General features: G+C 40.8%; 1 protein-coding gene across 1 annotated transcript in view; it reads right to left on the reverse strand.

The window, feature by feature from the left end:
• C5 (complement C5) overlaps positions 1-27,412 on the reverse strand; it is a 100,896-nt gene that overhangs the window by 54,122 nt on the left and 19,362 nt on the right. The window contains exons 5-17 of the mRNA XM_051185288.1: positions 24,904-24,995; positions 23,081-23,163; positions 20,417-20,507; positions 18,827-18,941; positions 17,849-17,975; positions 15,836-15,951; positions 15,561-15,746; positions 14,349-14,552; positions 12,629-12,838; positions 12,362-12,511; positions 4,775-4,910; positions 2,717-2,788; positions 1,106-1,303 (exon numbers count right to left, since the gene is read on the reverse strand). Coding sequence (XP_051041245.1) covers positions 1,106-1,303; positions 2,717-2,788; positions 4,775-4,910; positions 12,362-12,511; positions 12,629-12,838; positions 14,349-14,552; positions 15,561-15,746; positions 15,836-15,951; positions 17,849-17,975; positions 18,827-18,941; positions 20,417-20,507; positions 23,081-23,163; positions 24,904-24,995 — 1,780 coding nt within the window. The remainder of the gene's footprint in view (positions 1-1,105; positions 1,304-2,716; positions 2,789-4,774; positions 4,911-12,361; positions 12,512-12,628; positions 12,839-14,348; positions 14,553-15,560; positions 15,747-15,835; positions 15,952-17,848; positions 17,976-18,826; positions 18,942-20,416; positions 20,508-23,080; positions 23,164-24,903; positions 24,996-27,412) is intronic.

Raw genomic sequence — 27,412 nt, forward strand, 5'->3', positions numbered from 1 at the left:
TAATTGGTATTTGTATTTCCCTTAATAAGATGGATGGGACTTCTGCTTCCATCTATGCTTGCATAAATAGGGGACTGTGGGTTTACTACTGAGATTCAGGAACCTAGAAAACCAGATATAATAACAGAAACAGCAGTTCTTAGACATTAGCATAAGCATTATGGGCCTGGGATCCCTGAAAATGCCCAGCTCTGTTTTCTCCAGCTCCCTCCTGGAGGCCATTCACAAGCCAGGGCAGGCAGAGGAGCCCACACAGCCTGGTGACTTTGAAGATTGGTGGCAGCATAGATGGGACTTTGGGGGACCAAGCTGTCTAGGACAGGATTGTAGACTCATCAGGGAAGGGGTGTGTACAGAGTGGGTACCATGCAGCTGAAGCCAACTGGAAGATGCCAGTTGAAAAACTGGGCAGTGAAAAAAAATGTTTTAGATTGTTCATCAGAATGGCGCTTGAATAAACGTCATGGCTATGGTAAAATGATCCCTAATCACATGAATAGTTTTTTTAAAAATGCATATCATTTATGTCTATAGCATGTATCAAATGAGATAGACAATGCAGAAGATACACAGCTAAGCAAAACAGTAGACAGGGGAGATGCCATTTTGCATAAATAAAGGTCTTAAAAGTTTTGAAAACATAGGAAGTTTTACAAATTCTAAAAAATGCTGTTGGCTGAAACTAAAATAAGGCTTCCAGTTTTATCAAAAGTAAACAGCACTTTACTCAGAAGTCTTGCTAAAGTTGATCAGTGTATACACAAATTTCATTTTCAATGGTCAATATATAACAGAACCACAGAATTTTAGGATTCTAGGGTATATTGGGGTTATCCAATCCAAGGCTCCTGCTTGAGGCTCACAGGGAAAAGCGTCTCTCAAATTTTGGGAATGAATGGGCTTTAGATTTACACCCATTTGGGATCCAGGCTTGACTGGGAACTGTACCACTCCAAATCCCCAAGAATAAGATAAGAATTTGGGTATGTATGAGTTATCATTTCTAACTTCAATGTTTCCAAAGCATCTAAGCTGCCTCTCTTAGCAGCATTGATTTACATGAAATCTCCCATATAAGCATTCTGATAGAAAAACTCATACTTACGAATCCTCCCCAACTGCATAGGTTTATGGAAACCTTCTTGTCGGATCTTGGTTGCAACGATACAACACTCGTTGAAGGCCCTGACACAGTTTGGGCCTATGGTGACCCGGGCAACTCTTTCTGCACAGGTTTCATGTTCATTAAGTCGGGCTCCATCAAGACAACATTTCCTTGGCACTCGGTGTTTGTATTTAGCAGCTGAAACAGTGACAACACACAAACCCTTATCAATCATACTCCTAACATCTCAGATTTAGAACTTGCAAGGGATATTTGGTTCTTACCATCAAGTAACCCTCTCACTACAGTTATTGACCAGCCTGTCCTCGGAGCTTCTCTAAAAACAGGGAGAAGAATGTGGGTAGCAGGTGGTCTGTTCCAACTGGTGTGAATGGTTGAAAGGCCTCGGGAAACTAAGCTAAACACTAACTTTTGAAAGACTTCAAACAAGTTAAATATCCAAGACACTTTGACATATTTAAAGATGGTCATTGTTATTATACAGTAACTGTATATATCCTACTTTCTCTAACATTTTTCTGACATAGTTCAAAGACCTTCATTAAGGGTATCATCTTTTCTTGTAAGTATTCTCCTAGAAAAAGCATCAAAACCAATGAACTTATCTAGATGATTCTTCCTAGTACATGCTCTTTACATGTTTACAGGAAAATAATTTATTAAAACTAATAAGAAAGTAAAATTAAATTTTATTACCAAAAGGTGGTTAATTATCATAATAATCTTTTAAATAAATTTCAATGTTGCTTTGTTTTCTGAGACAGGGTTCTCTGTGTAGCTCTGGCTGTCCTGGAACTCACTATGTAGACCAGGCTGGCCTTGAACTCAGAGATCCACCTGCCTCTGCCTCCTGTGTGTGCCACCATGCATTGCTTAAATAATTTTTAATAGCTATATTTTATAAAGAATAATCTAAGTCAGTGGTTCTCAACCTTCCTAAATCTGCAACCCTGTAATATGTGTTGTGGTGACCCCCAACCATAAAATTATTTTCATTGTTGCTTCATAACTGCAGTTTTGCTACTGTAATGCAAATGTTTGTGTTTTCCAATAGTCTAAGGCAACAACTGTGAAGGGGTCATGACTCTTGGGTTGAGAAATACTGCTCTAAGTGCTATGAACTGTTAAATACAGAAAAGAAATAGGTTTCCTGTTAATCATGGATTTTGCCAGAATAAAATCAAAGAACATGATTTTAATTATTAGGTGAAGTTTGTAGAGAGGAAACACTGTAACAAATAAAAGTCAATTTTGTTTATTTTAGTTTCTAGTAAAAATACCTCCTTCTTACTTCAAGTCCTGGATATTAAACCCAGGGCCTGTGCACGTAGGCAAACTCTACACTAAGCTGTGTCTCTGGCCATAATGATATAAGCAGTAAAGACAGACAGTCCCCGAGTTAAGATTATAGCCAATGAAATACTGGCTTTGTTTGCATTAACCTTTCTGAAGGGGTGACCTAGACCTCCCCACACCTCTTTCCTCACTCACTGTTCTGGAATTGGGGGAGGTTCTATAAGGTTTCATTTTTGACAGCTTTTGATAAGATCATAATGTTTTACAGACACTGGAAACGTTGAGTGAGCATACCTTGCTCTTCTATTGTCCGCTGTAGGAGCTGCAGGTCTCTTTTTGGCCTGAGAATTTCTTCACATGATTCATCTGTTTAGAAAAAGACAGAGACATAGAAAATGGGGAAAGAGCATAAAATCTAAAACAGTAAGTTTCATGAGAGTATTTGAAACACCCCCAGTGATTTATTTAGCAAGTCTGCATGGAGCCTGATTTACATTAGGCTTCATTGCTTGCCTCTGCACTAACCCTCTGCATACAAGCTGTGGTTGTGTGGCTTAGTGGCCTTGTGGGACTCCTAACAGTGGGAGTAGGTGTCTCTGACTCTTTTGCCTGCTCTTGGAACTCTTTTTCTTCTACCGAGTGCCTTTCCCAACCTTGATATGAGGGCTTGTGGCTAGTCTTATTGCATCTTGTTATGCCATGTTTAGTTGATATCCCTGGGAGGCCTGCTCTTTTCTGAAGGAAAATGGATCTGGGGAATGGGGAGGTGGGAGGGAGAACTCGGAGGAGTAGAAGAGGGATGCTGTAGCCAGGATGAGAAAAGAATAAATAAAAAGAAAAAAACTAGACTAGGCTCTATGTGTTACACTTCTGAATATGATATGATTCATCAAAGATCTAGCATACTGTAATCTGTTTTGTGATCTTGGTTTTGAATATGGCTGTTTTTGGATCCATTGATTACATTTAGGAGGAGTCAAATTTTTGTTGAGTTACTTTTTCCTTTTCCAATTTTGTTAAACGTGTATTTATTTATTTGTGTGTGTTTGTGCGTGTGTGCATTCTTGCAAGTGTGCAGGCTGAAGTCAGAGGGCAGCTCGCAGTAGCTGGTTCCTTCCACAGTGTGGGTTCCAGAGACTGAGCTCAGGTCATTAGGATTTGCAAACATTGTACCCACTGTGCCATCTTGCTGGCCCTTATTTCTCTTACTTGTTTTTTGAGCTACATTATTTTAAATATGAGGATGAACATCCTGGTATCAATTAGAATTTTGAGCATTTGAAAAGCACAGAAAGAAGGGCATTGCTATATGATGTCTGCTCTCACAGAGCCACAGAGCCCATGGCACCAGAGGTGAGCAATGGTGTGGTTTAACCACAGAATTTTAGAACTCAAAGGTAGAGTGGATTACCTAACCTATGGGTCTTCACAGTGCAAGTACAAACAGATCTAGTTTCTATAAAATTCTCTGCAGGAGTGGAGGAGGCCATGGTTAATTCTGTACAGAGAAGAGATTCCCACAGAGGAGGTGGTTTGTTCGCTTTTGAGACAGGGCTGGCCTCAAACACAGTCCTCCTGTCTCAGCCTCCTCAGTGGCTGGGATTTGTAGATGTCACCATGGCACCTGGAGGTAATTCTTATTCTAGCTTATAAGGGGAGTGTGGTCTCCAAGGAAGATCAGGGTGAGAAAGAGTTGGAAAGGGTCAGGAAGAAAATCATGGAAGGCTTTGAGTAACACAGTAAAGAAGCTGTATTTAATCTGGAAAGTCAACAAAATGCCTTAAAGTGTGTGCATGTGTGTGTACAATGTGAGTGTGTACATGTGCATGCTGGTGAGTGTGAAGCTGCATGTGGAGGTCAAAGGTCAACATCTGTGTTTTTCTTCCATTACTGTCCATCTTTATGTATGTATGTATGCGCGTACATACGTATGTATTTGATATCTATGGATGTTTTGCCTGTGTGTGTGTGTGTGTGTGTGTGTGTGTGTGTATGTGTGTATGTGTGTATTTGATATCTATGGATGTTTTGCTTGCATGTGTATATGTGTACTGTATACATGCCTGGTGCCTGCAGAGGCCAGAAAAGGAAATCAAGTCCTCTGGAACTGGAGTTACAGATGGTTATGAGCTGCTGTGTGGGTGCTGAGAATTGAACTGGAAGAATAGCCAGTGCTCTTAACCCTTAAACCATCTCTTTATCCCTAGGGATCTGCTTATCTGCTCCTTCCCAGAAATGTGTGTTCCCACAACGAATATCAAGGAGACTTAAAAACTCATGGGAGTCCTAGGAAGTGGGGGGAGGATGAGGGCTGGAGGTACATCTTAGTAATCAAAATGCTGAATGTTTTACCATGGTGTTGGGAGTCAGAGTCATCTGCGTTTGCATTGGTGAGGAACGTGAGTCCGGCTAGATTGAACACATCTGCATTGTTACGGCCGCCGCCTGCCCCACAGCCCAGGTCACTCTTATCAAAAGCCTGAAACACCTGTCCAGAAAGGTGAAATGCTGAGTCTATTCCTCCAAAGAAGTAAAGGAATTAGTCATCATGCAACATCAACAAATCTGTGAAATACATTTAATGACCAAGGACCACATTTCCCAACGGCACTCCTTCAGTTGTATTTATAAAAACTTCACTATTTAAAATCAACCAAGAATGAAGCCTTAAGCAAATAGCGTTGGTGAGGAGACCGTTAGGAATTGTCCCAGAGCATATACCACATAGAATATATGAGTATATAGGTAATATAAGTACATACACATAAACATAAAAACTCTAGATTCTAAGGGGTTTATTCTGGCTTTAAGTTTGATTCAAGGAATATTCTTTCTAAATATTTTTTATTAATTTATTTTATACATTCTAATAACAGGTTCCCCTCCCTCCTCTCCTCCCACTCCCCCTACAACTACTGCCCCCCCTCAAACCTCTGTGTCTAGGCTGGGCAAGGTATCTCTCCATATAGAATGGGCTCCACTAAGTCAGTTGGTGCATTAGTGGTAGATCTTGGACCCACTGCCAGTGGCTTCATACATTGTACCAGCCACACCATTGTCACCTATATTAAGGGAGTCTAGTTCAGTCTTATGCAGGTTCACCATTTGTCAGACCTGAGTCAGTGATTTCTCCCTAGCTTGGGTCAGCTGTGTCTATGGGTTTCCCCACCATGGTCTTGACTCCTTTGTTCATATTATCACTCCTCTCTCACTTTGATTGTATTCTAGCATGCCAATGGTTAGTTGTGGATTTCTGCATCTGCTCTCATCTGTTTCTGGAAGAGGGTTCTATCTTCTCTGGGGTTATGGATTATAGGCTGCGTATCTTTGGCTTTATGCCTGGTATCCACTTATGAGTGAGTACATACTATATTTGTCTTTCTGGGTCTGGGTTACCTCATTCAAGATGTTTTTTCTACTTCTATTCATTTGCCTGCAAATTTTGCCTGCAAATTTTGGGTGTAGATGGATCATCTTTTCTTTTCCATTCTGCAGTTGGGGGGCATCTAGGTTGTTTCCAAAATCTGGCTATTATGAATAATGTTGCTATAAGCATAGTTGAGCAAATGTCCTTTTGGTGTGAGTGCACCTCCTTTGGGTATATGCTCAAAAGTGATATTGCAGGATCTTGAGGTAGGTTGATCCTTAATTTACTGAGAAATCACCATACTGACTCCCACAGTGGCTGTACAGTTTGCACTCCCACCAGCAATGGAGGAGTGTTCCCCTTTCTCCACATTCTCCCCAGCATAAGCTGTCATTGGTGTTTTTGATCTTATCCATTCTGATTGGTGTAAGATGGAATCTCAGAGTGGTTTTAATTTGAATTTCCCTGATGGCTAAGGATGCTGAGCATTTCCTTAAGTATCTTTCTGTCATTTGAGATTGCTCTGTTGAGAATTCTTTGTTTAGATATGTACTCCATTTTTAAATTAGATTATTTGGTAGTAGGGTTGTCTAGTTTTTTGAGTTCTTTATATATTTTGGAGATCATCCCTCTGTCAGATGTGGGGTTGGTGAAGATTTTTTCCCATTCTGTGGGGAGCCATTTTGTCTTGTTGACCATGTCCTTTGCTTTACAGAAGTTTCTCAGTTTCAGGAGGTCCCATTTATTAATTGTTGCTCTCATTGTCTGTGCTACTGATGTTCTATTTAGGAAATGGTCTCCTGTGCCTATGCGTTCAAGGGTATTTCCTACTTTCTCTTTTATGAGATTCAGTGTGGATGGATTTATATTGAGGTCTTTGATCCATTTGATCCAAAACTTGAGTTTTGTGCATGGCAATAGATATGGATCTATTTGCATTCTACTAACTGAAGACAGGCAGTTTTACCACCACCATTTGTTGAATATATTTTCTTTTTTCCACTTCATATGTTTAGCTTCTTTGTCAAAAATTAGGTGTTCATAGGTATATGAGTTGATATCAGGGTCTTTGATACAATTCAAAGCTATTTTCCTTACTATAGCTCTATAGTAGAGCTTTGAAATCAGGAATGGTGATGCCTCCAGATGATCCTTTATTGTACAGGATTGTTTGGTCTTTCCTGGGTTTTTTGTTTTTCCATATGAAGTTGAATATTGTTCTTTCAAGGTCTGTGAAGAATTGTGCTGGGATTTTGAAGGGGATTGCATTGAATCTGTAGATTAGTTTTGATAGATGTGCCATTTTTACTATGTTGATCCTATCTATCCAAGAGCATTCTATTTTTTGATATCTTCTTTAATTTCTTTCTTAAAGACTTGAAATTCTGTCATGCATGTATTTCACTTGTTTGGTTAGAGTTACCCCAAGATATTTTATGTTATTTGTGTCTATTGTAAAGGGTGATTGTACTGAGAGCTTTCTGTCCCAGCTGGTCCCGAGGCCCTTGAACCCCAAATAAACACACACATGCTATATTAATTATGAAATGTTGGCCAATGCCTAGGGCTTCTTAATGGCTAGCTCTGTTTAATTACTATCCCTTTTCTACCAATCTAGGTATTGCCATGAGGCTGTGGCTTACCCAGTAATGCCCTGGCATGGTGTTATTCCTCTAGCAGCATAGAGTTCCTGGAACTCTGTGTTCCACGTTCACTCTGCCTACACTTCCCATAATTCTCCTCTTCCTAGTCTTGTCTATCTTCCTGCTTCGTTGACCAGACAGTGTTTCGTTCATCAACCAGTAAGAGAAACGTATATGCAGAAGGACATTCCCCCATCAGGTGATGTTTCTCTGATTTCTTTCTCAGCCCATGATTCTTCTGTATACAGTAGGGCTACTGATTTTTTTTTTTAATTTAATCTTGTATCCTGCTACATTATTGAAGGTGTTTATCAGTTATAGGTGTTCTCTGGTAGAATTTTGGAGGTCACTTATATTTACTATCATATCATCAGCAAATAGTGAGAGCTTGACTTCTTTTCTAATTTGCATCCCCTTGATCTCCTTTTGTTATCTTATTGCTCTAGCTATAAGCATGAATACATATGGAGAGAGTGGACAGCTTTGTCTTGTTCCTGATTTCAATGGGATTGCTTTGAGTTTCTCTCCATTTAGTTTGATGTTGACTGTTGGGTTACTGTATATTGTCTTTATTACGTTTAGGTATGTTCTTATTCTCTCCAAGACCTTTATCATGAAGTGGTTTTGAATTTTATGGAAGGCATTTTTAGCATTGAGTGAGATGATCATGTGTTTTTCTTTCAGTTTGTTTGTGTGGTGGATTACCTTGATGGATTTTCATATGTTGAACCATCCCTGCATCTTTGGGATGAATCCTACTTGGTCATGGTGGATAATTTTTTTGATGTGTTCTTGGATTTAGTTTGACAGTATTTTACTGAGTATTTTTTCATCTATGTTCATGAGGGAAACTGGTCTGTAATTTTCTTTCTTAGCTGTGTCTTTGTGTGTGGTTTGGGTACCAAGGTAACTGTAGAATAGTAAAAAGAGTTTGGCAATGTTTCTTCTGTTTCTATTGTGTGGAATAATTTGAGGAGTACTGGTATTATCTCTTCTTTGAACATCTGGTAGAATTCTACAGTGAAACCATTTAGGCCTGAGCTATTTTTGTTGGGAGACTATCAATAACTGCTTCTATTTCCTTAGGGGTTATAGGTGTATTTAAGTTGTTTATCTGTTCTTGATTTAATTTTGGTATGTGGTACTTATCTAGAAAATTGTCCATCTCCTTAAACTTTTCCAATTTTGTGGAGTACAGGTTTTTGAAGTATGATCTGATGATTCTCTGGATTTCCTCAGTGTCTGTTGTTATGTCCCCCTTTTGTTTCTGATTTTGTTAATTTGGATATTTTCTCTCTGCCTTTTGGTTAGTTTGGGTAAAGGTTTGTCTATTTTGTTGAATTTCTCAAAGAACCAACTCTTTGTCTCACTGATTCTTTCCATTGTTGTCCTTGTTTCTATTTTATTGATTTGAGCCCTCAATTTGACTATTTCTTGCCGTCTTCTCCTTGTGGATGAGTTTGTTTGTTTTTGTTCTAGCACTTTCAGTTGTTCTGTTAATTCACTAGTATGGGATTTTTCCAGTTTCTTTATGTAGGCATTTAATGCTGTGAACTTTCCTCTCAGCACTGCTTTCATTGTGTTCCATAAGTTTGGGTTATGTTGTGTAGACATTTTCATTAAATTTTGGGAATTCTTTTATTTCTTTATTTCTCCCTTGACCCACTGGTGGTTCAATCGATCATTGTTCAATGTCCATGTGTTTGTGGGATTTCTGAAATTAATATTGATGTTGCATTCTAACTTTAAGCTGTGGTGATTTGATGGGGTACAGGGGTTTATTCCATTTTTTTTTTAAATCTGTTGAGGTTTGCTTTGTTACCAAGTATGTGCTCTGTTTTTGAGAAGGTTCCATGAGGTGCTGAAAAGAAAATATATTCTTTTGTGTTTGGGTGGAATGTTCTATAAATGTCTTTTAAGTCCATTTGAATCATAAACTCTATTAGTTCCCTTATTTCTCTGTTAAGCTTCTCTCTGGTAGACCTAATCAGTGGTGAGAGTGGAGTGTTGAAGTCTCCCACTATTAGTGTGTGAGGCTTGATTTGTTGTTTGAGCTTTAGTAATGTTTCGTTTACAAATGCAGGAGCCCTTGTGTATGGGCTATAGATGTTCAGAACTGAAATTTCCTCTTGATTGATTTTTCCTGTGAAGAATATGAAATATCCTTCTTTATCTTTTTTGATTGATTTTAATTTGAAATCATTTTGTTAGATATTAGGATAGCTACACCAGCTTGTTTCTTAGGTGCATTTGATTGGAATTTTTTCCCCCAACACTTTTATTCTGAGGTAATGTCTGTCTGTGAGGTTGAGGTGTATTTCTTGTATGCAGAAGGATGGATTCTATTTTCATTTCCAATCTATTAGCCTGTGTCTTTTTATAAATAAATTGAAACCATTTATATTAATGGCTATTAATGACCAGTGATTTCTACTTCCTGTTATTTTTGGTTTTGTTGTTGGTTATGGCATTGTGTTTTCAATCCCCTCTTTTGGGGTTTGATGCTGTAAGCTCTTCCATTTCCTGTGTTCTTGTGGATATAGGTGATTTCCTTGGGTTGACATTTTCCTTCTAGTACTTTCTGTAGGGCTGGGTTTGTAGGTAGGTATTGTTTAAACTTGGTTTTATCATGGAATATCTTGTTTTCTCCATTTGGGGTTATTGAAAGCACTGGCATCCATGGTCCCTTAGTATCTGCATTGAAAATGTCTGACCAGGACCTTCTGGCTTTCATTGTTTCCATTGAGAAGTAATTCTGATAGGTGTGCTTTTATATGTTACCTGTCCGTTCTCCTTTGCAGGTCTTAATATTCTTTCTTTATTCTATATGTTTATTGCTTTAATATTTATGTGGCAAAGGAAGTTTTTATTTTGGTTCAGTCAACTTGGTGTTCGGTAAGCCTCTTATACTTTCATAGGCTTGCACTTCTTTAGGTTGGGGAAGTTTTCTTCTATGGTTTTGTTGAATATGTATTTTGTGCCTTTGAGTTGTACTTCTTCTATCCATATTATTCTTAGGTTTGGTCTTTTCATGGTGTCCCAGATCTCCTGCATGTTTTGTGCTAATGATTTCTTAGATTTAAAATTTTCTTTGATTGATGAATCTATTTCCTCCAAGTTATCTTCAATGCGTGAAATTCCCTCTTCCATCTCTTGCATTCTGTTGTTTATTCTTGCATTTGTGGTTCCTGATTATTTACCCAGATTTTCCATTTCCAGAATTCCCTTTGTTTGTGTTTTCTTTATTGCCTTTATTTCAGATTTCATGTCTTGTATTGTTTGATTGTTTTTTCTTGGTTTTCTTTAAGGGATTTTTAGATATCTTTCAATTTTTTGTTTGTCTTTTCGTCCATTTCTTTAAGGGAATTTTTCATTTCCTTTTTAAGGGCCTCAATCATCCTCACAAAGTTATTTTTTTAAAGTTGTTTTCTTCTACTTCATCTGTGTTGGGATATTCAGGTCTTGCTGTTGTAGCACCCTAGTTTCTAGTGGTGTTGAGCATGCTCTTACTTTGTTGTCTATGCATCTCCTCCTCTAATCTTTATAGGTGGAGCTTGTGCTTCAGGGAGTCTCTCTTTCTCCAGTTGGTATAGTTGGGGGCTGTGGCTCTGTTGATAACTCCTTCAGGCACAAGCAGAACAGAGCTTCTGGTGAACGCTACTCCTGGTAGAAGTATGTTCAAGGGTCATGTGGTCGCTCTTTGAGGTGCAGGTGGGTCTAAAGCTCTGGAGGACACTCCTCCTATTGGAGGTGTAAGTGGGGCTGAGGGTGCAGTGGTCAATGTAGCAGCAGGGTATCTCCAAACTAGAAATGGCAGTGGATGCTGACTGGGACACAGGTGCTCTTTCCCAGAGGAACTTCTTGCAATAGTTTCTAGAAGCTTCTGTTAGAAACCACTGCTATTGTTTCACCTGGTGGATGCTCCTTGATCCTCCCTCTGACCATGCTCCCAGTTCTGGGTCTTGTGTCTCTCTTGATGCTGTCCTTGGGCCTGAGGCTCAGGCCTCCCTTTGCCGCTGCTCCAGGTCTGAAGGTTGAACCTCCCTCTCCCAAACTTTTTAAGACAGTCTCACTGTGGAGCCCTGGAGCTCACAATGTAGACTAGGCTGGCCTTGAACTTATAAAGGTCTGCCTCTACAATTCAATTTTTTAAAACTAATTTTATTACTATTCAAAATTCTCCTAAATTAGCCCAATCTAGTGAGACTTTTCTTTATTTTTTCAGAACAGGGTCTCCTGTAGACAGGAGGGCCTCGGGTTCTTGATCCTCCTGTCACTGAGACTTACTACTTATTATGTATGCTCAGCCTTAGTTTAGGCTTGTTTCTGGCTAGCTTTTTTTTTTTTAACTTAAATTAAACCATTTATTATTAATCTATGTGCTGCCCCAAGGCTTATTTACCTTATGTATGTCCTATCCACCCTGCTTTCCTGCTTCTTCCCGCTAAATGTTTTGTTAACATCATAGTTTCTTGGTTCTTTCTGCTCCTCAAAGAAACCCAGGTTAAGAAATAGCAGAATGTGGTAGAACTAGATGGGGACATGTGGAATCTGGTCCTTTCCAGATTTGCCTGTAGTTCAGATATAAGTGAGAATTCAAACAATCAAGCAAACAAACTCAGCGATGTCCTGGTTTCTTCCCCAGGGTTCTCTTGTGCTGCTGCTGCTGTAACTACCTCCCCTGGCCTGAGCCCTCAAAATCTCAGTGAGGAGCCCAGCCATTCCTGCCTATGGAGCTTGCATCTGTATTTGGAGGAACCAAAAAGGATGTCTGGCCCGTGCTTTAGGGACACATATAAGGATGCTTACCTTTATAAGTGCAGAAAAGCAGGCCAGGGCCCTTTAGCTCCTCCCCCACACCCTGCCACACTTTGTGAAGCACTGCATCAAACTACCCCACCCAGTGGTCACCACGGGGATGGACTTAACTCTTTGCATGGGCCTTTTGACTCTGCCCTGGACTCCATACACAGCACTGTCCACTGCTGCTAGTGCCACCCATGAGTCTGCTTTAGTCACTATATCAAGGGACACAGTTTGACCCGGAGAGTAGATGTCTGCATCTGGAGACAGATGAACCTAAAAAGTTTGGAAAAATAAAGCTCATTTTATCCCATCAAGACAATCAAAGGTAACTAACTGCTTTGGCCCACCCGCTTCACCCACAAGAGAACGCACTGTGGATGCGTGTCTCACCTGGAGCTGGTTGTCACACTTCTCTTCAATGTTTATCCAGACTGAGTCAGCCACTAATTCTGCTGTCTGCTCTCCTGTGACGATGTAATAGACCAGGAGTCGGGCTGAAGGAACCATGTTCTGTGTCACTGGAATGTTTATGTTTTGATAAGATGAATAGAGAAGTTTCTCTTTTGTGCCATACTGTACAATTTTGCCCTTGGATAAAATCTGAAATTAAACAGCAGCAACAACAATCAAAGAACAAACAAACAAACAAACAAACAAACAAACCAGAAATGGAACCTGTGCTCCAGGATGCAGTTTGAAGCTGGAACAAAAAAATTACATTGAAAAAGAGGAAAATTAACCCATGTGTTCCTACTGTGTTCTGGGTGTTTCATGTTTACTAAACTTCTTTAATTCTCACAACACAATAGTGAAACAGGAATATTTATCTCCACTGAAGAAACTGGGGCTCAGGTAGGTGAAGTTCTTGGCACACAAGGGTGAGGACCAAAGTTCAAATCCAGAATCCACACAAATGCAGGTGTAGCTGCTCCCAGTAATCCTAGCACTCAGGAGCCTAAAACAGGGTCCCCTGAGGCAAGCTGGCCAATAAGTTCTGGGTTCAGAGAGGCCCTCCTCTCTGAATAAAGAGGAGAGTGATGGAGTAGGGTACTTATCAACTTCAGGATTCCACAGGTATGCACACATATACATGTATCTGCACACATGCTCTCATGTACATGTGAACTCACACAAGGCAAGTGTAAGCACACACACACACACACACACACACACACACACAAAGACAAAACCTGTGGCTTCCGTGCTAACTAAACATTACAGTTAGTTTTAGTGTTTAGTTCAGAACCACATAATAGGGAATTAGAGAGCTCTATTTAAAACTAGACCTGTTTGAAAGCTTAAGCTTACTAAAACCTCCTTTGTCTTCTTGACTTAAAAAACAAACAAGCAAACCAACCAACAAAAAAAAAAAAAACAAAAACAAAAACAAAAAACAACCAACAGTTGAGTAAATAGAATGTGTCTTATCTGGGGATTAAGTTTTAAAGTCCTGGATTAGATTCTAAATGGGGGGCTTACAGTTAAAAAAAATGACATGAAATCAAAATGTCTTCAAAGGTTCCATTATCTTGTCTTTAAATAGTTAGCTTCTTACCAATGGTTTTTGTTTTTCAATGTCTTCTAAAACATTAGAAAAGTCACCACCTAGTTGCCCTGGGGCACTGGAATAATTCATCCACCTCCTTGTCAACTGTTAGACATTTTTTGAACACTCTTTTCTGAGGATACACCAGTTTAGCAGATGCATCTCTTGGATAAGAAACAGGATAACGTTAACTTCGTTCTTAGCAGCTGGACCTGAGTCCTCTGTTCTGTCAGTGAAATACACATACTTGAATTAGACATAGAGAAGTAATTGTTGGCTGCGAAATAGGATGAGGTGACATAATGAGGTCATCTATGTTGGATGGAATCATTGGATAGGACACTAGGGCTCCTCAGTTCAAATCAGTCTTCCCCTCAGCTTGGTGGATGTTTGATCTTGTAAGTTCTCTGTCTTCCTATGAAATCATCATGAGACTCGCGCCCTGCCTCAGTGTTTAGGAAGGCTATAGGTGACACACTTGAGCACTCTCAGAAATACAAATGTGAAAGTCACTACCATACTTGGCTGTCAATGTTCTGGGCTGGGGATCATCATTGTACTTACCAAGTAATTATAGTGAGTTATTTTGTCAATATATGGGCTCTTGGGAGTAACAATGATATTCAGAAATTCTCCCACAAGCATGGGCTTGTAGTTTTCAGTCCAAGCAATATAAATGTAACTTTGGCCGAGAGATGAGTATGCAATTGCTTGATATTCTTTGCTGGCTTGATTTTCTTCTGGAAGTTCCGGGGCATCAGTTTTGACCTGGAAAGGAAAATTTCAAAAGCCCTCATGGACTGTGTGCAGTGGTTTCTGTAAAACATATCTTTTACATCTTTTGATTTTGCAGATTCCTACATTTCCCTACACTGGTTGCTAAAGAGGAGAAACATCAGGCTTACTCCAGTGTTTGTATAGTCATTTGCAGTATTGAGTAACCTTAGAAAGCCTATGGAAAATACTGAGGGCAGGGTGGGCTGTGTGGAGGAATCTGATAAAGCCAAGAGAAGGCTGTTCAATGGCAGGAATATGGGCACACATCTTGAAATATCCCACGAACTGGAGACTTCTAGGGGATCCCACAGGAGAAGTGACAGAGAGGTGGCTGTAATTTGCCAGGACTGGTGCACAGGAGTCATGAATGCATGTCACAGTGCTGTCTGAACCAGTTTCAGTGGCAACTGGTGACAAGGGACTGCTCATAAGCTCAGAGGGAAGTGGCACTGCTTTCAGGCAGGGGGGAGGCTTCTAGCCCATGGCTGGAGTTATCCTAATAAGGTCTCCATAGATGCTAGTGAATGTTAAGTTCAGTCGGTGGCCAGAGTTCTTAGCCCACTTGGGTTTTATTGGGAACTTAAACATATTTTCTGGAGAGAAGATGATGAAGTGAGCTCTGTAACAGTGTAGCTGATGTATCAGGGAAAAAGGGAAAACTCTTACATCTGACTCCAAGAGACTCTGAAAAGATAAAGTACACATGTGTTGGAATAGTATATTCCTGCCACTGACGCCACTGTTGGGTCTACTCTGATACTTGTGAATTGTGATGTTATCTTTTTGGTGTAAAAGGAAACAGTTAATTCCCAAACAACAAAAAATTTGACACCCCCTGCCCCCTGCCCAGGACCACTGTGTTAGCAAATTGTTTCAGATACTCATTTCATTATTCTCTGGTCTTGGATAAAATCAGCCACATCTGGCCTGTACACCAGCCAAAACACACAGTCAGAAGCACACACTGTGCTGGGAAATACAGCAAGAACAGAAACTCACGTTAAAGTTCAGCGCCGTCACGTCAGATGGGAGATTGACCACGAATGAAGCTACCCCATCAGTGGTGTGAGTGACACTTCTCTTTGATTCCAGGTCAGATGTCTCTTGGTTCACATCAACTGCTTGCGCCGTCAGAGTTACCGGGACCCCTCCTACCAACTGCTCAAGTGAATCCTTAACCTGGACCTGTTTGACAGAATAATTCCATCATGTCTCAAATCGGAACACCTCTGAAATGGCTTTCTGTCCTCTCCACCTCCTTTAGCCCTACTTACCTTGATGGAAAATGGAATACCAGGCTTCAAGAAAAGAGGAGTAGCAACCAAATTCAGTGTGTAGGGAGAGAGGACATATTTGATGCCAGGGATTTCTGCCTCTTCTGAAAATCCACCTACGAGGGCAGCAGGCACTGTGTTAATGCTTCTGGAAAGGTGATGGTGGTCTGTAGAAGGCCTGACCAGTTTGTGTACCACACACATACTCATCCCCTCCACCCATCCCTGCCTTCATTCATTGGCCAGCCATAACTGGGGTGTGGTTCCCAAGTGCAGACAAGAAGCAGGGGCTTCTGAAGCCTATGTAGACAGCCCCTGCTAGATGTCCCTGTGAAAGTCAGGCTGTAGCAGGAGGCTGAAGGATTCGAAGGCCATAGTGTCTTTCAGCAGTGGTTCAAGATTCAGTTGAATGTGTTCAAAGGATCTGGGAGAGCACAGGGACCCCAAGGCTGAGCCTCAATAGGTGGAGAGAACTAGAGAAGAATCAGACATCTTGATACCAAGCAAAATCCTGAAGGCCTACCTGAAGAGCACCATAGAATTACCCTGCAGCTTAAAATTAAATAATAGTAGGGTAATACAAAAACCTCTAGTTTCCCCAACCTCCTTTCTAGCATTCCATCCCTGTTTTCCCCTTGCAGCCAGACCAAGAACAGGATCCACTCCCCTTCATCCCCTTCTTTCTCTGGACTCTCTATGGAGGGAACCCTGCTTTATCCCATCTACCACTCCTGCCTCCAAATCCTACCTTTTCTTTAAGACCAGTCATCTTTACAACATTGTTGTTGATTACTGTACAATCATCCAGCAGCTGGCCTCCATTTATAGGGTAATAGCATGGAGCTCTTTGCTCAGAGCACATGTGGGATTCTTGCACAGGTCCCTTGCTAACTGCCTTTGTGCACATCTGATACTAATTTGTAAGCCACTGTGTGCAGTGTTTACACTTAACTCATAAGTGTGGTCCTGTACATTTATAAACACCTTTGAATATCTCATAACTGTTGCTTATATTGAGTTTATTTGAAGCAAATTGAGGAACTAAAGAAATGTGAGAAAGACACATTACTGTCATGTTGAAAACAAAAGCCAGGTTAAGATATTACGTCACCAACACTCTCTAGCTGCCCTTGGGCCTCTAGCAATGCATGGTAGTCAGTAACATAATTATTTCCATTCTCTACTCCGCTACCACAGAAGGGCAGATTTCAGTAGTGGAGGGTGCCTTAGGAATCACTGAAGATCATTATTTTAAAGAAAAACGTTAGACTTGATGTGGTTAAATTACTTATCCAAGGTCAGTTGTGGGTTTGATATGAACCCGAAACATAAAAACCATAAGAGCTGTAAACATACACTAGAAGACAGACTCAGCTTGGAGTATTAATTAATAGCTATTAAAAACCTGAGAGCCAGGTGTAAGAACACATGCTAACAATCCAGCATTTAAGAGGCAGAGACAGTAGAATTGCTGTAGAAGGCTAGTCTGTGCTACATAGTGAGATCCTGTCCCAGAACAACAACCACTGCAGGGGATCTGAGAGCCACAGGCAATAAGTAAATTAAACATGCTAGAGACATGGTAGGGTGGCTCTGTGAACAAGCGGGAAGCAGAGAGGAAGAGTGGAGAAGCTAGCGCTCAGGCAGCGCAGGGGAGGAGACCCGGATGATGGTGACAGTGACTTAGCAAAGTTTTACACGCATAATCTCATTTTTGGCTTTATGCATGTGACACTGGGTGCCAGATGCATAAGTAAGATAGCTGTAGAGCTACTGGCAAATGTTAGTTTGCTTTTTGGGATGACAGAGACTCAGGCACTGCTGAACAAGAGTGCTCATCAATCTTCAATGGCAGAAAAAGGAAGGTAAAACTTAGCTATGAAAGAAAATAAGTTATGAAGAAGCTGTAGAAGTCACTTCCACCATTGATAGGATGTCTAAATCTGTAACAACTGAATGCTGTACACACACACACACACACACACACACACACACACACACACACACACTTACCATTGGATTCTGTGACTGTCACAGCAACATAAAGGTATTTGTCATTTAGCTCCTCTAGACTTTCATATGACAGTTCTTTAACTGATGTTTCAGAATCAAATGTGACTTGAGCAACTCCATTGACCAACTTTTAAAAAGGAACAAAAGGAAGAGTTAAAACAGAGAATATAGAGGGAAACTTCAAAGTCTGCTTTTGCTAGCCTCTAAATTGAAGGCAAATTACAGAAGGCACATTTTATTGTCACAAGTGAGTACCAAGCCTGCAGTATCAGCCAGAATGCCATTTTCTAATGAGTCTGTGCAGAATTATAGATGGTGGAAGGGTTTTGGCTATCGCATGGTCTTTTGGGTACCAGTTGATAATATAGTATTTACTTATTTACAATAAGTAAATAAATGTAAGGCTTGTTTATATCATATTGTTTAATTACTAATTATGTTGTTGAGAAAGGAATCAGGCATAGAGAAGACAGGAAAGGATAGAGGGAAGAAGTGAAGACTTATAGGCAAACATGGCTATGTTGGGGAAGGAAGGAGATGGCATGATATTAGCTGACTGGGAAGGCCAGAGCCGAAGAAAGGGCCATGTGTTTATTTTGTTTCTGTTTTTGCAGGCATGTGTGTGTGTTGTATTTGCTGTATAAGCATGTGTGTATACTTTTTTTTGTATGTGTACACAAGGGGAGGGTAGATATATGTGCACATGAAGGCCCAGGTTGGCTCAAATATCATGCTGGATTGTTTTTCCACCTTACTTATTGAGGTGGAGGGGTCTCTTAATCCAGCCCAAGGATCACCAGTATGGCCCAAGCCCACAGCCAGCTTGCCCTGGGGTTTGGAGGGCAGAATTTATCTGAAAGGCAATAGATGCCTACTGGGAATTTTAACCTCAGTGTGCACAGACGTGGGGTTGGACTGCAGAGGACTTGCATGTGATTTCCCTCCTCACAGCATCTTGAGGCCTCAGCAAACATTTACCGTTGTGACTTGCATTGCTTTCTGCATCATCTCTTTCTGGTCCTCTTTTATATCTTCTCTCAACCCAAAAAAGACATACACTTCAGCATCGGGGACCACTTTATTATAAAAATACCTGTGAATACGATCAGAAAGTTATTCTCCTAACGTTGCTGTAACCGATGACTCAGATAAAAATCTAGTGACTTTAAGTCATATAAGGCACATGATATACTTCCACCCACTATTGTGTTTCACCCTTAGAAGGCCACAGCAAGAAAAATATGGCTTTTTATCCTGGCACTCTGAGTTCAAGGTCAGCCTGGTCAACATATTAACATATATATATACATACATACATACATACATACATATATATATATATAGTTCAGCAGGGGGACTATAGGTGAGAACTTGTCTCCAAAAAGAAAGGTAGTTCAAGGCTTCATGACCTGAAAAGGCAGTGTCTACGGTGGCAAGAAAGGAGGGTGGAGAAGACAGGAGACAGCATGTGACTGTGGACTCCTGACATCTGGACAGTCCAGGAAGCAGAAATGGGATTCTCCTTTTAGTTTGATCAGAGCAACGAGAAAAGTGGGGTGGGGTGGATATGAATAAAAGACATTGCATGCATGTGTGTAATTTTCAAATAATTAATTGAAGCAGATTATTAAATACAAGATAATAAGTGAAGGCTTCTGTATCAGTGTCCACACCCTAAATCATGCTGTGATGGTTTGAATGTAATTGGCCCCCATGATCTCATAGAGAGTGGCACTATTAAAAGGCGTGCCTTTGTTGTGTTGGTGTGAGTATGTATGGCCTTGTTGGAGGAAGTGCGTTGCTGTGGGGGTGAGCTTTGAAGTCTCCTACAGCAGGTTCCTCCCAGTGTCTCAAGTCAACTTCCTGTTTCCTGCAAGATGGACTCTCAGCTCCTCCTCCAGCACCACATCCGCCTGCACACTGCCATGCTCCCTGCCGTGATGATAATAGATTGAATCTCTGAAACTGGAAGTGAGCCCCCCCATGGAATATTTTCCTGTAAGAGTTGTGATCCTTGTGTCTGTTCGCAGCAATAGAAACCTCAACTAAGACACTGAGCTTCAACCTTGAGGACTTTTTTTTCTGCCTTCTAGGCTGACATCAGCACGAAGTCTCTGTTATCCCCAAAGTCAAGGAACACATTAAGTCACAGGCCATCTCAGGACAACTCTGAGAGCTAGAGCCAGAACTAAAGTAGCTAATGTTGGGATTCAGGCATGGTGGCCTGCCCCGGGTCACCTGGCAGCATGCACTCAGGCAGAACCCTGGCCTGCCCAGGGTCCTATGGCTGCTACATCATTATGAAGTCTGTGTGCATGTGCTATACCCCCCTTTAAGAGATAAGCTCCGCCTATTCCCGCTCTCTTTTTTTGCCGTTTCTTTGAAGAGCAGGCAGATCTTTGTCTGCTTGTCTGTCTCTCTTTGTCTCTGTCTCTGCCTGCCCATCTCTCTCCTTTCTCCGTTCCCTTTCCCTACTCCCTTCCCTTCCCCCAATAAACTTCCCACATAAGTTCTATCTACACGGCGTGTTTGTCCCTCACCCACTTTGGGGCTTCAGAAAGTCCTTACCTGGCTTTTACAGTGATTTCAAAGTTCTTAAAGTTTTTAAAACCAATGAAGTTACTTTCTGGTTCTATTGAAACAGAGAAACGTGGCAAGACTGGAAACAGAAATGAAGAGATGGTGTTACCATTTAGCCAGAGTGGCCTCTGAAGCACAGCAGACAGCTATATTTTCTAGTTGGACAATGGGTAGCATTAATAAAGCAACTCAATCCTTATCACCATCATCATCATCAACAATGATATCTTTGATAAGATCTCCCTCTCTCTAAATCAGAGTGAATCCAGGCTTGGTTTTATTTCAGTTACAGTGTATATTGTGGACAATAGATTATTTTCCTTGGTAGAGACTCTGTCTGTCTGTCTGTCTGTCTGTCTATCTATCTATCTATCTATCTATCATCTATCTGTCTATGTCTCTCTCTTCCTCTTATCTTTCTTGTAAGTCTTAAACATAGTGTTTCTTTAATGAGTATTTATTAAATTGGAAATAGGAAAGGAAAATGTGGATTTATTTAGCATCTCTCTTTCATTAGAAGATAAAATCTATCCTGTATTTAAGTGCTGTCATAAGTGCTGTCTATGAAGGGTTATCTTGATTGCTAATTGACAGAGGAGGTCCTAGCCCATTGTGGGAGTTACCATTCCCTGGTCCTGGGTTCTATAAGAAAGCAGGCTGAACACGAGCCTGTGAGCCAGCCAGCAATCAGCGTTCCTCCATGGTTCTGTTTCAGACTCCTGTCCTGACTTCTCTCAATGACAGACTGTGGCCTGGGAGGTAATTCAAATAAATTCCCCATTCCTCCAAGTTGCTTCTGGCCATAGTACTTTCCTGGTTAGGATTTTTCTGAGGGGAGGGATTGGATGGAGATATCCCATTTCCAGCTGTGCGTTCCAAGGTCTCTCTCTGAGCAATATCTAGCTGTGGGTCTTTGTATTTGTTGCCATCTTATGTAGAAAGTGCTGGCTAGTTTGATGTCAACTTGATACAAGCTGTAGTCACCTAAGAGAAGGGACACTCAATTAAGAAAATGCCTCTGTAAGATCAGGCTGAGCATAAGCCTGTAGAGTATTTTCTTGGTGACTGCTGTGGAAGGCCACAGCCCATTGTGGGTGGGGGCTACCCCTGGGCTGGTTGTCCTGGATTCTATAAGGAAACAGGCTGAGTCAGCCATGAGGAACAAGCCAGGAAGCAGCTCCCCTCCATGGCCTCTGCATCAGCTCCTGTCTCCAGGTTCCTGCCCTGTTGAGTTCCTGTCCTGATTCCTTCAGTGATGGACTGTGATGTGGAAGTGTAAGCCAAATAAAGCCTTTCTTCCCCAGTTCCTTTGGCCATGATGTTTCATCACAGAAACAGTAACCCTAACTAGGACAGTAGTTTATTACCACAACAGAAATCAAGCAACAGGGATAATTAAATAATGGCACAGATGTGATGAATTCGTCACTTAGTGACCAATGGGAAGGAGTGCAGAGGTCCTACCTAGGAAACAAACCCAAAGAAAGCTTCTCCAAGTAAATGAATGTTAGACTGAGACAGGAGACAGGAGTAGAACTGACCGGGCAAGGGGGTGAAGGGAAAACGCCATGTGTAACATTCCCAAGGCTGTGGAAAATGAGGCCAAGAGTGGTATCGGGTAAGGCTGAAGAAGAAACGGGCCAGCTCAAGCTAAGGAATGAAGAGCTAGCTAGTCAGTAGGCACTTGTCAGTGTGAACAATATGAGCAATATTGAGGTGACTTAATGGATACTAAGCAAGACAGTGTAGAAGTCTGCAGCTAGAGGAGGCTGCTGTGGTTTGCATATAAGGCTAGTAAGAAGAATGGATACCGGCAGCTGTAGGAAATAAGATCTGGAAAAATCTGGATCTGAACAGAATGCAGCAAATGTACAGGAGGGAGAGTGGTCACTTAGATCAGCAAGTCACTGGCAGCTTAATCTTTAAAGCTGAGTTTCATTATGGCAGAATTTGTCAACTTTTTCCCTCTATTTGTTAACTGTTGTGCATCTACCTTTACTATGAATCTCCTGAGGAAATAAAGAATGTCTTCAAGCAGAGACATTCCATCTGCTAATATAGCACATAGCTACTAGAGTAAACTATTACAAGAAATGGGAAAAGCCAGGCATGGCGGCGCACACCTTTAACCCCAGCACTTGGGAGGCAGAGGCAGGGGAAACTTTGTGAGTTTGAGGCCAGCCTGGTCTACAAAGTGAGTTCTAGCATGGTCAGGACCACACAGAGAACCCCTGTCTCCAAAAACCAAAAAATGGGAAAATGAAGCCATTTATAAGTCACATTATGACCAATAATATGACTGATCTCAAAATGGGACTATGTTCAGTTTCTGAGTAAATCTTATCAGATTCACTCTCTCTAATTATCTGTCTATCCTAAGACTATAATTCTTTAGTCTTTAATAAGCCAAATATTAGACTTTAATAAGCCAAATAAGCCAAGGGCCTTGAGGAAGCATATTTCTCTCAGCTCTGTCATGAAGGACATGGTCCAGGAGGGTTGGGTGGCTTCTTCAAGGTTGACAGCACAAGCTGGAACTAAGCGCTAGCCACCCAAGCCGTCATTACTGTCTCTCTCTGCTCACTCCTTCCGGTACTCCAGAGGTACTGCAAAAGCCCTTAGTTATGATAATATAGTAATATTAGAGTTTACCATATTCTTTAATTTCAAAGTATGCAGTTCCAGTTGTTGAAAAATCCTTCTTATATTTAGCTTTAATTGTCCATACACCATACCTGTGGAAGCAAAATATTTCAAAGCAGATGTCATTAAATAGTTCTAATTTTGCCAGAGGCAATTTAATTAATTCCTATTTAAAGATGCTATAATATGCATAGACATGTGTAACCTAGGTAAATATTGTGTGAGAAATTCTAAAGCACTAACAGAAAAAGCTTTTGATAATAGAAATATTCATTAACTCGATTTTCACATATTGTATTATTTTTCCATGTATTTTAATACAGTCATTATGTTTGATTTAAAGGACTGATGATAACTTCAGAATTTTACTTAATCCTTGAGTTTAACAATGCTAACACGATACTACAATCTATACTACATTACAAAATTCTCTGCTTTAGAGTATGCTTCCCTGTCTTCCGTGATGAGTTTCATGGCATCTTCAGGGCTAAAGTAGTTTTTGTCAAGACACTGTCCCCGGGTGTGGTCTTTGTGATGCTTACCTCAATGTCTGTCTGTCTGTCTGTCAGTCTCTCTCTTCCTACCTCTCTCTTCTCTCCTCTCTCTCTCTCGTTTCTTTTGAGTTTTGCTGTTTGCTTGCTTTTGAGGCAGGATCTCACTCTATCTCAGGTTGGCCTGGAATTCATTCTTCACCCCAGATTGGCCTCAAATCCCTGTTGATCCTCCTTCTCAGTCTCCTACCAGGGCTGGGATCACAGGCAGGACCACACTCCTGCCTCTCTAGTTTCCACTTGACTGGACTCCCAAAGGGAGCCCTTACCTGGACTGCTTATTGTGTTTCAGCAGTCATTAGAAGAGGTGCTTGACAGATACCCTTTGAATTAACACTGGCAATAATCATAATAAATACATACAGACATTGACAGCGTATTTTCTCTTCACAGATGACGCTAAGTCATCAAACCTGCTAGTATGCAGAAGCACACGGGCATCTATGAAGAACTCTATGAAGAACGTGACTCCTGTTACTCAATAAGCAAAGGCCACTTTAGCCCTGAAGATGCCCTGAAGCTGTGCATGGGAGATGGGAAGTGTGCTCTAAAGCTGAGGAGACATATGCAAAGGTACAGAGGTGGGAAGTATGAGCCAGCAGTCTCCTAGTGATGTGTAACCTGCATGGGACAAACGGCACAGAGAAATGACAGTAGTGACAAGAAGCTCAATTCTGTACTATAGAGCACATAATATTTTCAAGAAATTATTCAATTTATTGAAACTCCCCAGTTTCAATATCAGAATATAGAATACTGCATCTACTGTAAATTCCTTTTTAGAGAGCACAGGGAAAAGGGCCATGGAAGGGTTGGTTGACGTTCTGTAGTCGCTGTTTGTAATGTTCTTGTCTTATACATGCTACACTGCTTCCCATTGGAAGCAGCGATGGGGTCTCCATGTATGTTCTGCATTGCCCATTTTCAGTGTGATTCAAATATACAGGTGCGTGATAGCTAAATATGTATCTCACTGAAAGTGTGCGTGTGTGTTTCAGGCAGCTATCTCTGTTTCCCAGATGATAGTCAACTCCTGGGCTCCTCCTGCCTCAGTCTCCTGGGTATCTGGGAAGGTGGCAGGGCTATGCTGGACCCCAGCAGTGAGAACATTTTTCTTTCCCTATCAGGAAGCAGGCTCATGTGACTGAAGTGTCCACACTCACATCTGTGGCGCCCTGTCAACACTAGGTGGCTCTATTCGATGGTGTTTCTCCTTCTCCAACTATTCCAGATGTGCTTTTTAGAGAAAATTTTGTTTAATAAGAAATATTTTTTACTTACTTAGGATTAGATGGAATCTTAAAGTCAGGAAAAGAGATAATTCCAGTATAATCATTTTCTTCTATAATGTCAACTTCTGATCCTTCTGGATCCTTTGAATAGAAACAGACACCACCTTAGTTCACTTTCTGTGGCTATAAAAGAATACCCAAGATGGGTAATTTACAAGAGATGGAGATTTATTTAGGCTTTTGGTTTGGAGGCTGGTAAGTCCAAGAGGATGGGTGGGTAGGGGAGTCCTTCAATGGTGATAAAAAGCGGCACAGTGAGCAGATTCTGCAAGAGGCCTTTCAGCTCTAGCACTGTCCCAGGCATGGACTTAGTTCCATGGGAACACCCAGGATTCATTCATAAGAGTAGCCGCCTCCCCCTGCCCTACATATGTCCTACTGCTCCTCACTCTCTTACATTGCCAATCTGAGAATTTAGCATTACCATATTAACTTTAGGGAGACACGGTAAAACCCTAACAGCTTTCAAAGTACAGAAACCACATTTAAAGTTTCTGACTGCAATATAATCTTTGATCTGCAAACAACAACAAAACAAAACAAAACAAAAAAAAAAAAAAAAAACAAATTTCCCAACAGGCATCTATGACTTCATTAAATATGAAGGACAAAATTCAAGCAAAGATTATGAAAGGCAAACAGTTCACTTGAAGGCACTTCCCTTCCTCTAGACCCTCTCCACACTGTACACGAAGAGAAATGGAAGCCCAGACCAGACTGCACTTGTCATCCCAGTACTTAGGAGGGACAAGAAGGAAGATTGTGAATTCAAGGCCAGCCTGGGCTACATAGTGAGACTCTGCCTCAAAAAAGGGTGGGGCTTTAATAATATACAGGATAAAAGCAAAATAACTCTGAAAGGAGTGAAATGGGAAAAATCAATAAAAGTCGAAAAATTTAGACTTCAAAGCCCATATAGGAAAAAGAAAACTTTCAAGCTCCTCTGAGCTCCCAAAAGCTGGCTGCACAGGTAAGGCTAAACAAAGAACTGAGACCAGATAACACACCCCAGCTGTGTCAACATTTCTTTGTCCTAAAGAAAACAAGATAGTCATCAACTCACAGTTCTAAAAACCCCTGGTCCAGGAGACAATTAACAGACTAATTTCTGCTAAATATCCTGCTTAATTGTATACTGCCTAAATCATAGTTATTGTTTCATCTTGTGTAACCATGGAAGCTTTGTAATCTTGAGACTTTCAGTCGTTTGAACTTTCCCTTTAAAACCCCCCTTGCTTGTAAAGCAGTGTTCCCTTTGCCCCCAGCCAGCAGAACCCAGGTTGCAGCTGGAAATAAAAGAAACCTTTGTTTTTCCATTCAGTGAGTTGTCCTTGGTGGGTTTTTTTTTGGGTTCTGTGAACTGGGCACAACAAACTCCTCATCTGGTATTAAAAACAACAACAACAAAAAGCTAAAACGATTTTTTTCCTTTTTTTTTTTTTTTTTTTTTTTTTGTTTTGTTAAACTGAAGAACCATCCTGCCTCCATTTTAGGTTTAAAAGCCATCTTATAGTAAAGACAACCTAGATCCATTCCTGTTTATGATTAAACCTCTGTTTCTTAAGGATTAGGCTATGCCCCATCTGTAGCTTTAACTATGAATGGTTCTTAACTGTCTGTTCTAGCAATAGCTATCAAGTCCTTGTTTCAAAGATTATATGACTACCTATGACTATCTGTTGTTATGACTACCTTGTTATGCCCACCTTGCAACCATGTTTTTGTTTCAGGAGGTCATTAGGACTAATTTGTTGTGCTTATGCTCTGCTCCTGTAACCCCAGCTAAACTCCATACTGGAGTTATAACAGCCTTGACTTCCTCACATCCAAGGCTGACCTCTTGAATCCCACCTTAAGGGGAGGCAGCCTGAGTACATGAATAAAAAAGCCTTTTTAAATTAATTGCTTCCTTTAGTCAATATGACCATAATGATTTGGGTTGGTGGTCTTTCTCTGATCTTTGAGATTAACAAAACATTTCTCTCTCTCTCTCTCTCTCTCTCTCTCTCTCTCTCTCTCTCTCTCTCTCTCTCACACACACACACACACACACACACACACACAAACACTTTTTAGTCCTGATACAACCCTTGAAATGGTTACACACACTGAAAGTTCTCATGTATTTTCCCCATAAGTGACATTGTGTTTGGGTCAGTGACTTGGGACTTTTTTAGATCTCTTCATGGAGTTCCTGGTGAGTCTTAATTTTAAAACTTGATATTGTTTACCATTTACCATGGTTGGAAATTTGGGGTTTATTTTTTCTTGAATTACAAATTGGAAAACTGACAAAAGCCTGTTTTAAACAAGAATGGTCCCCATAGATTTACAGCTAAGTGTCTTCCTGACTGTTTTTGTCACAACATCATTAGCAAGGGACCTTCTCAAACCCTTTTCTCAGATTGCTTCAACATCCTGCCTCCCTGTGGCTCTGGCCTCACCCCTCTATCCCAAGAGGCTCTTTTACAGATGCTGGGCATCCATTTCTTTTGCAT

Source organism: Phodopus roborovskii, unplaced genomic scaffold (assembly GCF_943737965.1).
Source record: "Phodopus roborovskii unplaced genomic scaffold, PHOROB, whole genome shotgun sequence".
Lineage (NCBI taxonomy): Eukaryota > Metazoa > Chordata > Mammalia > Rodentia > Cricetidae > Phodopus > Phodopus roborovskii.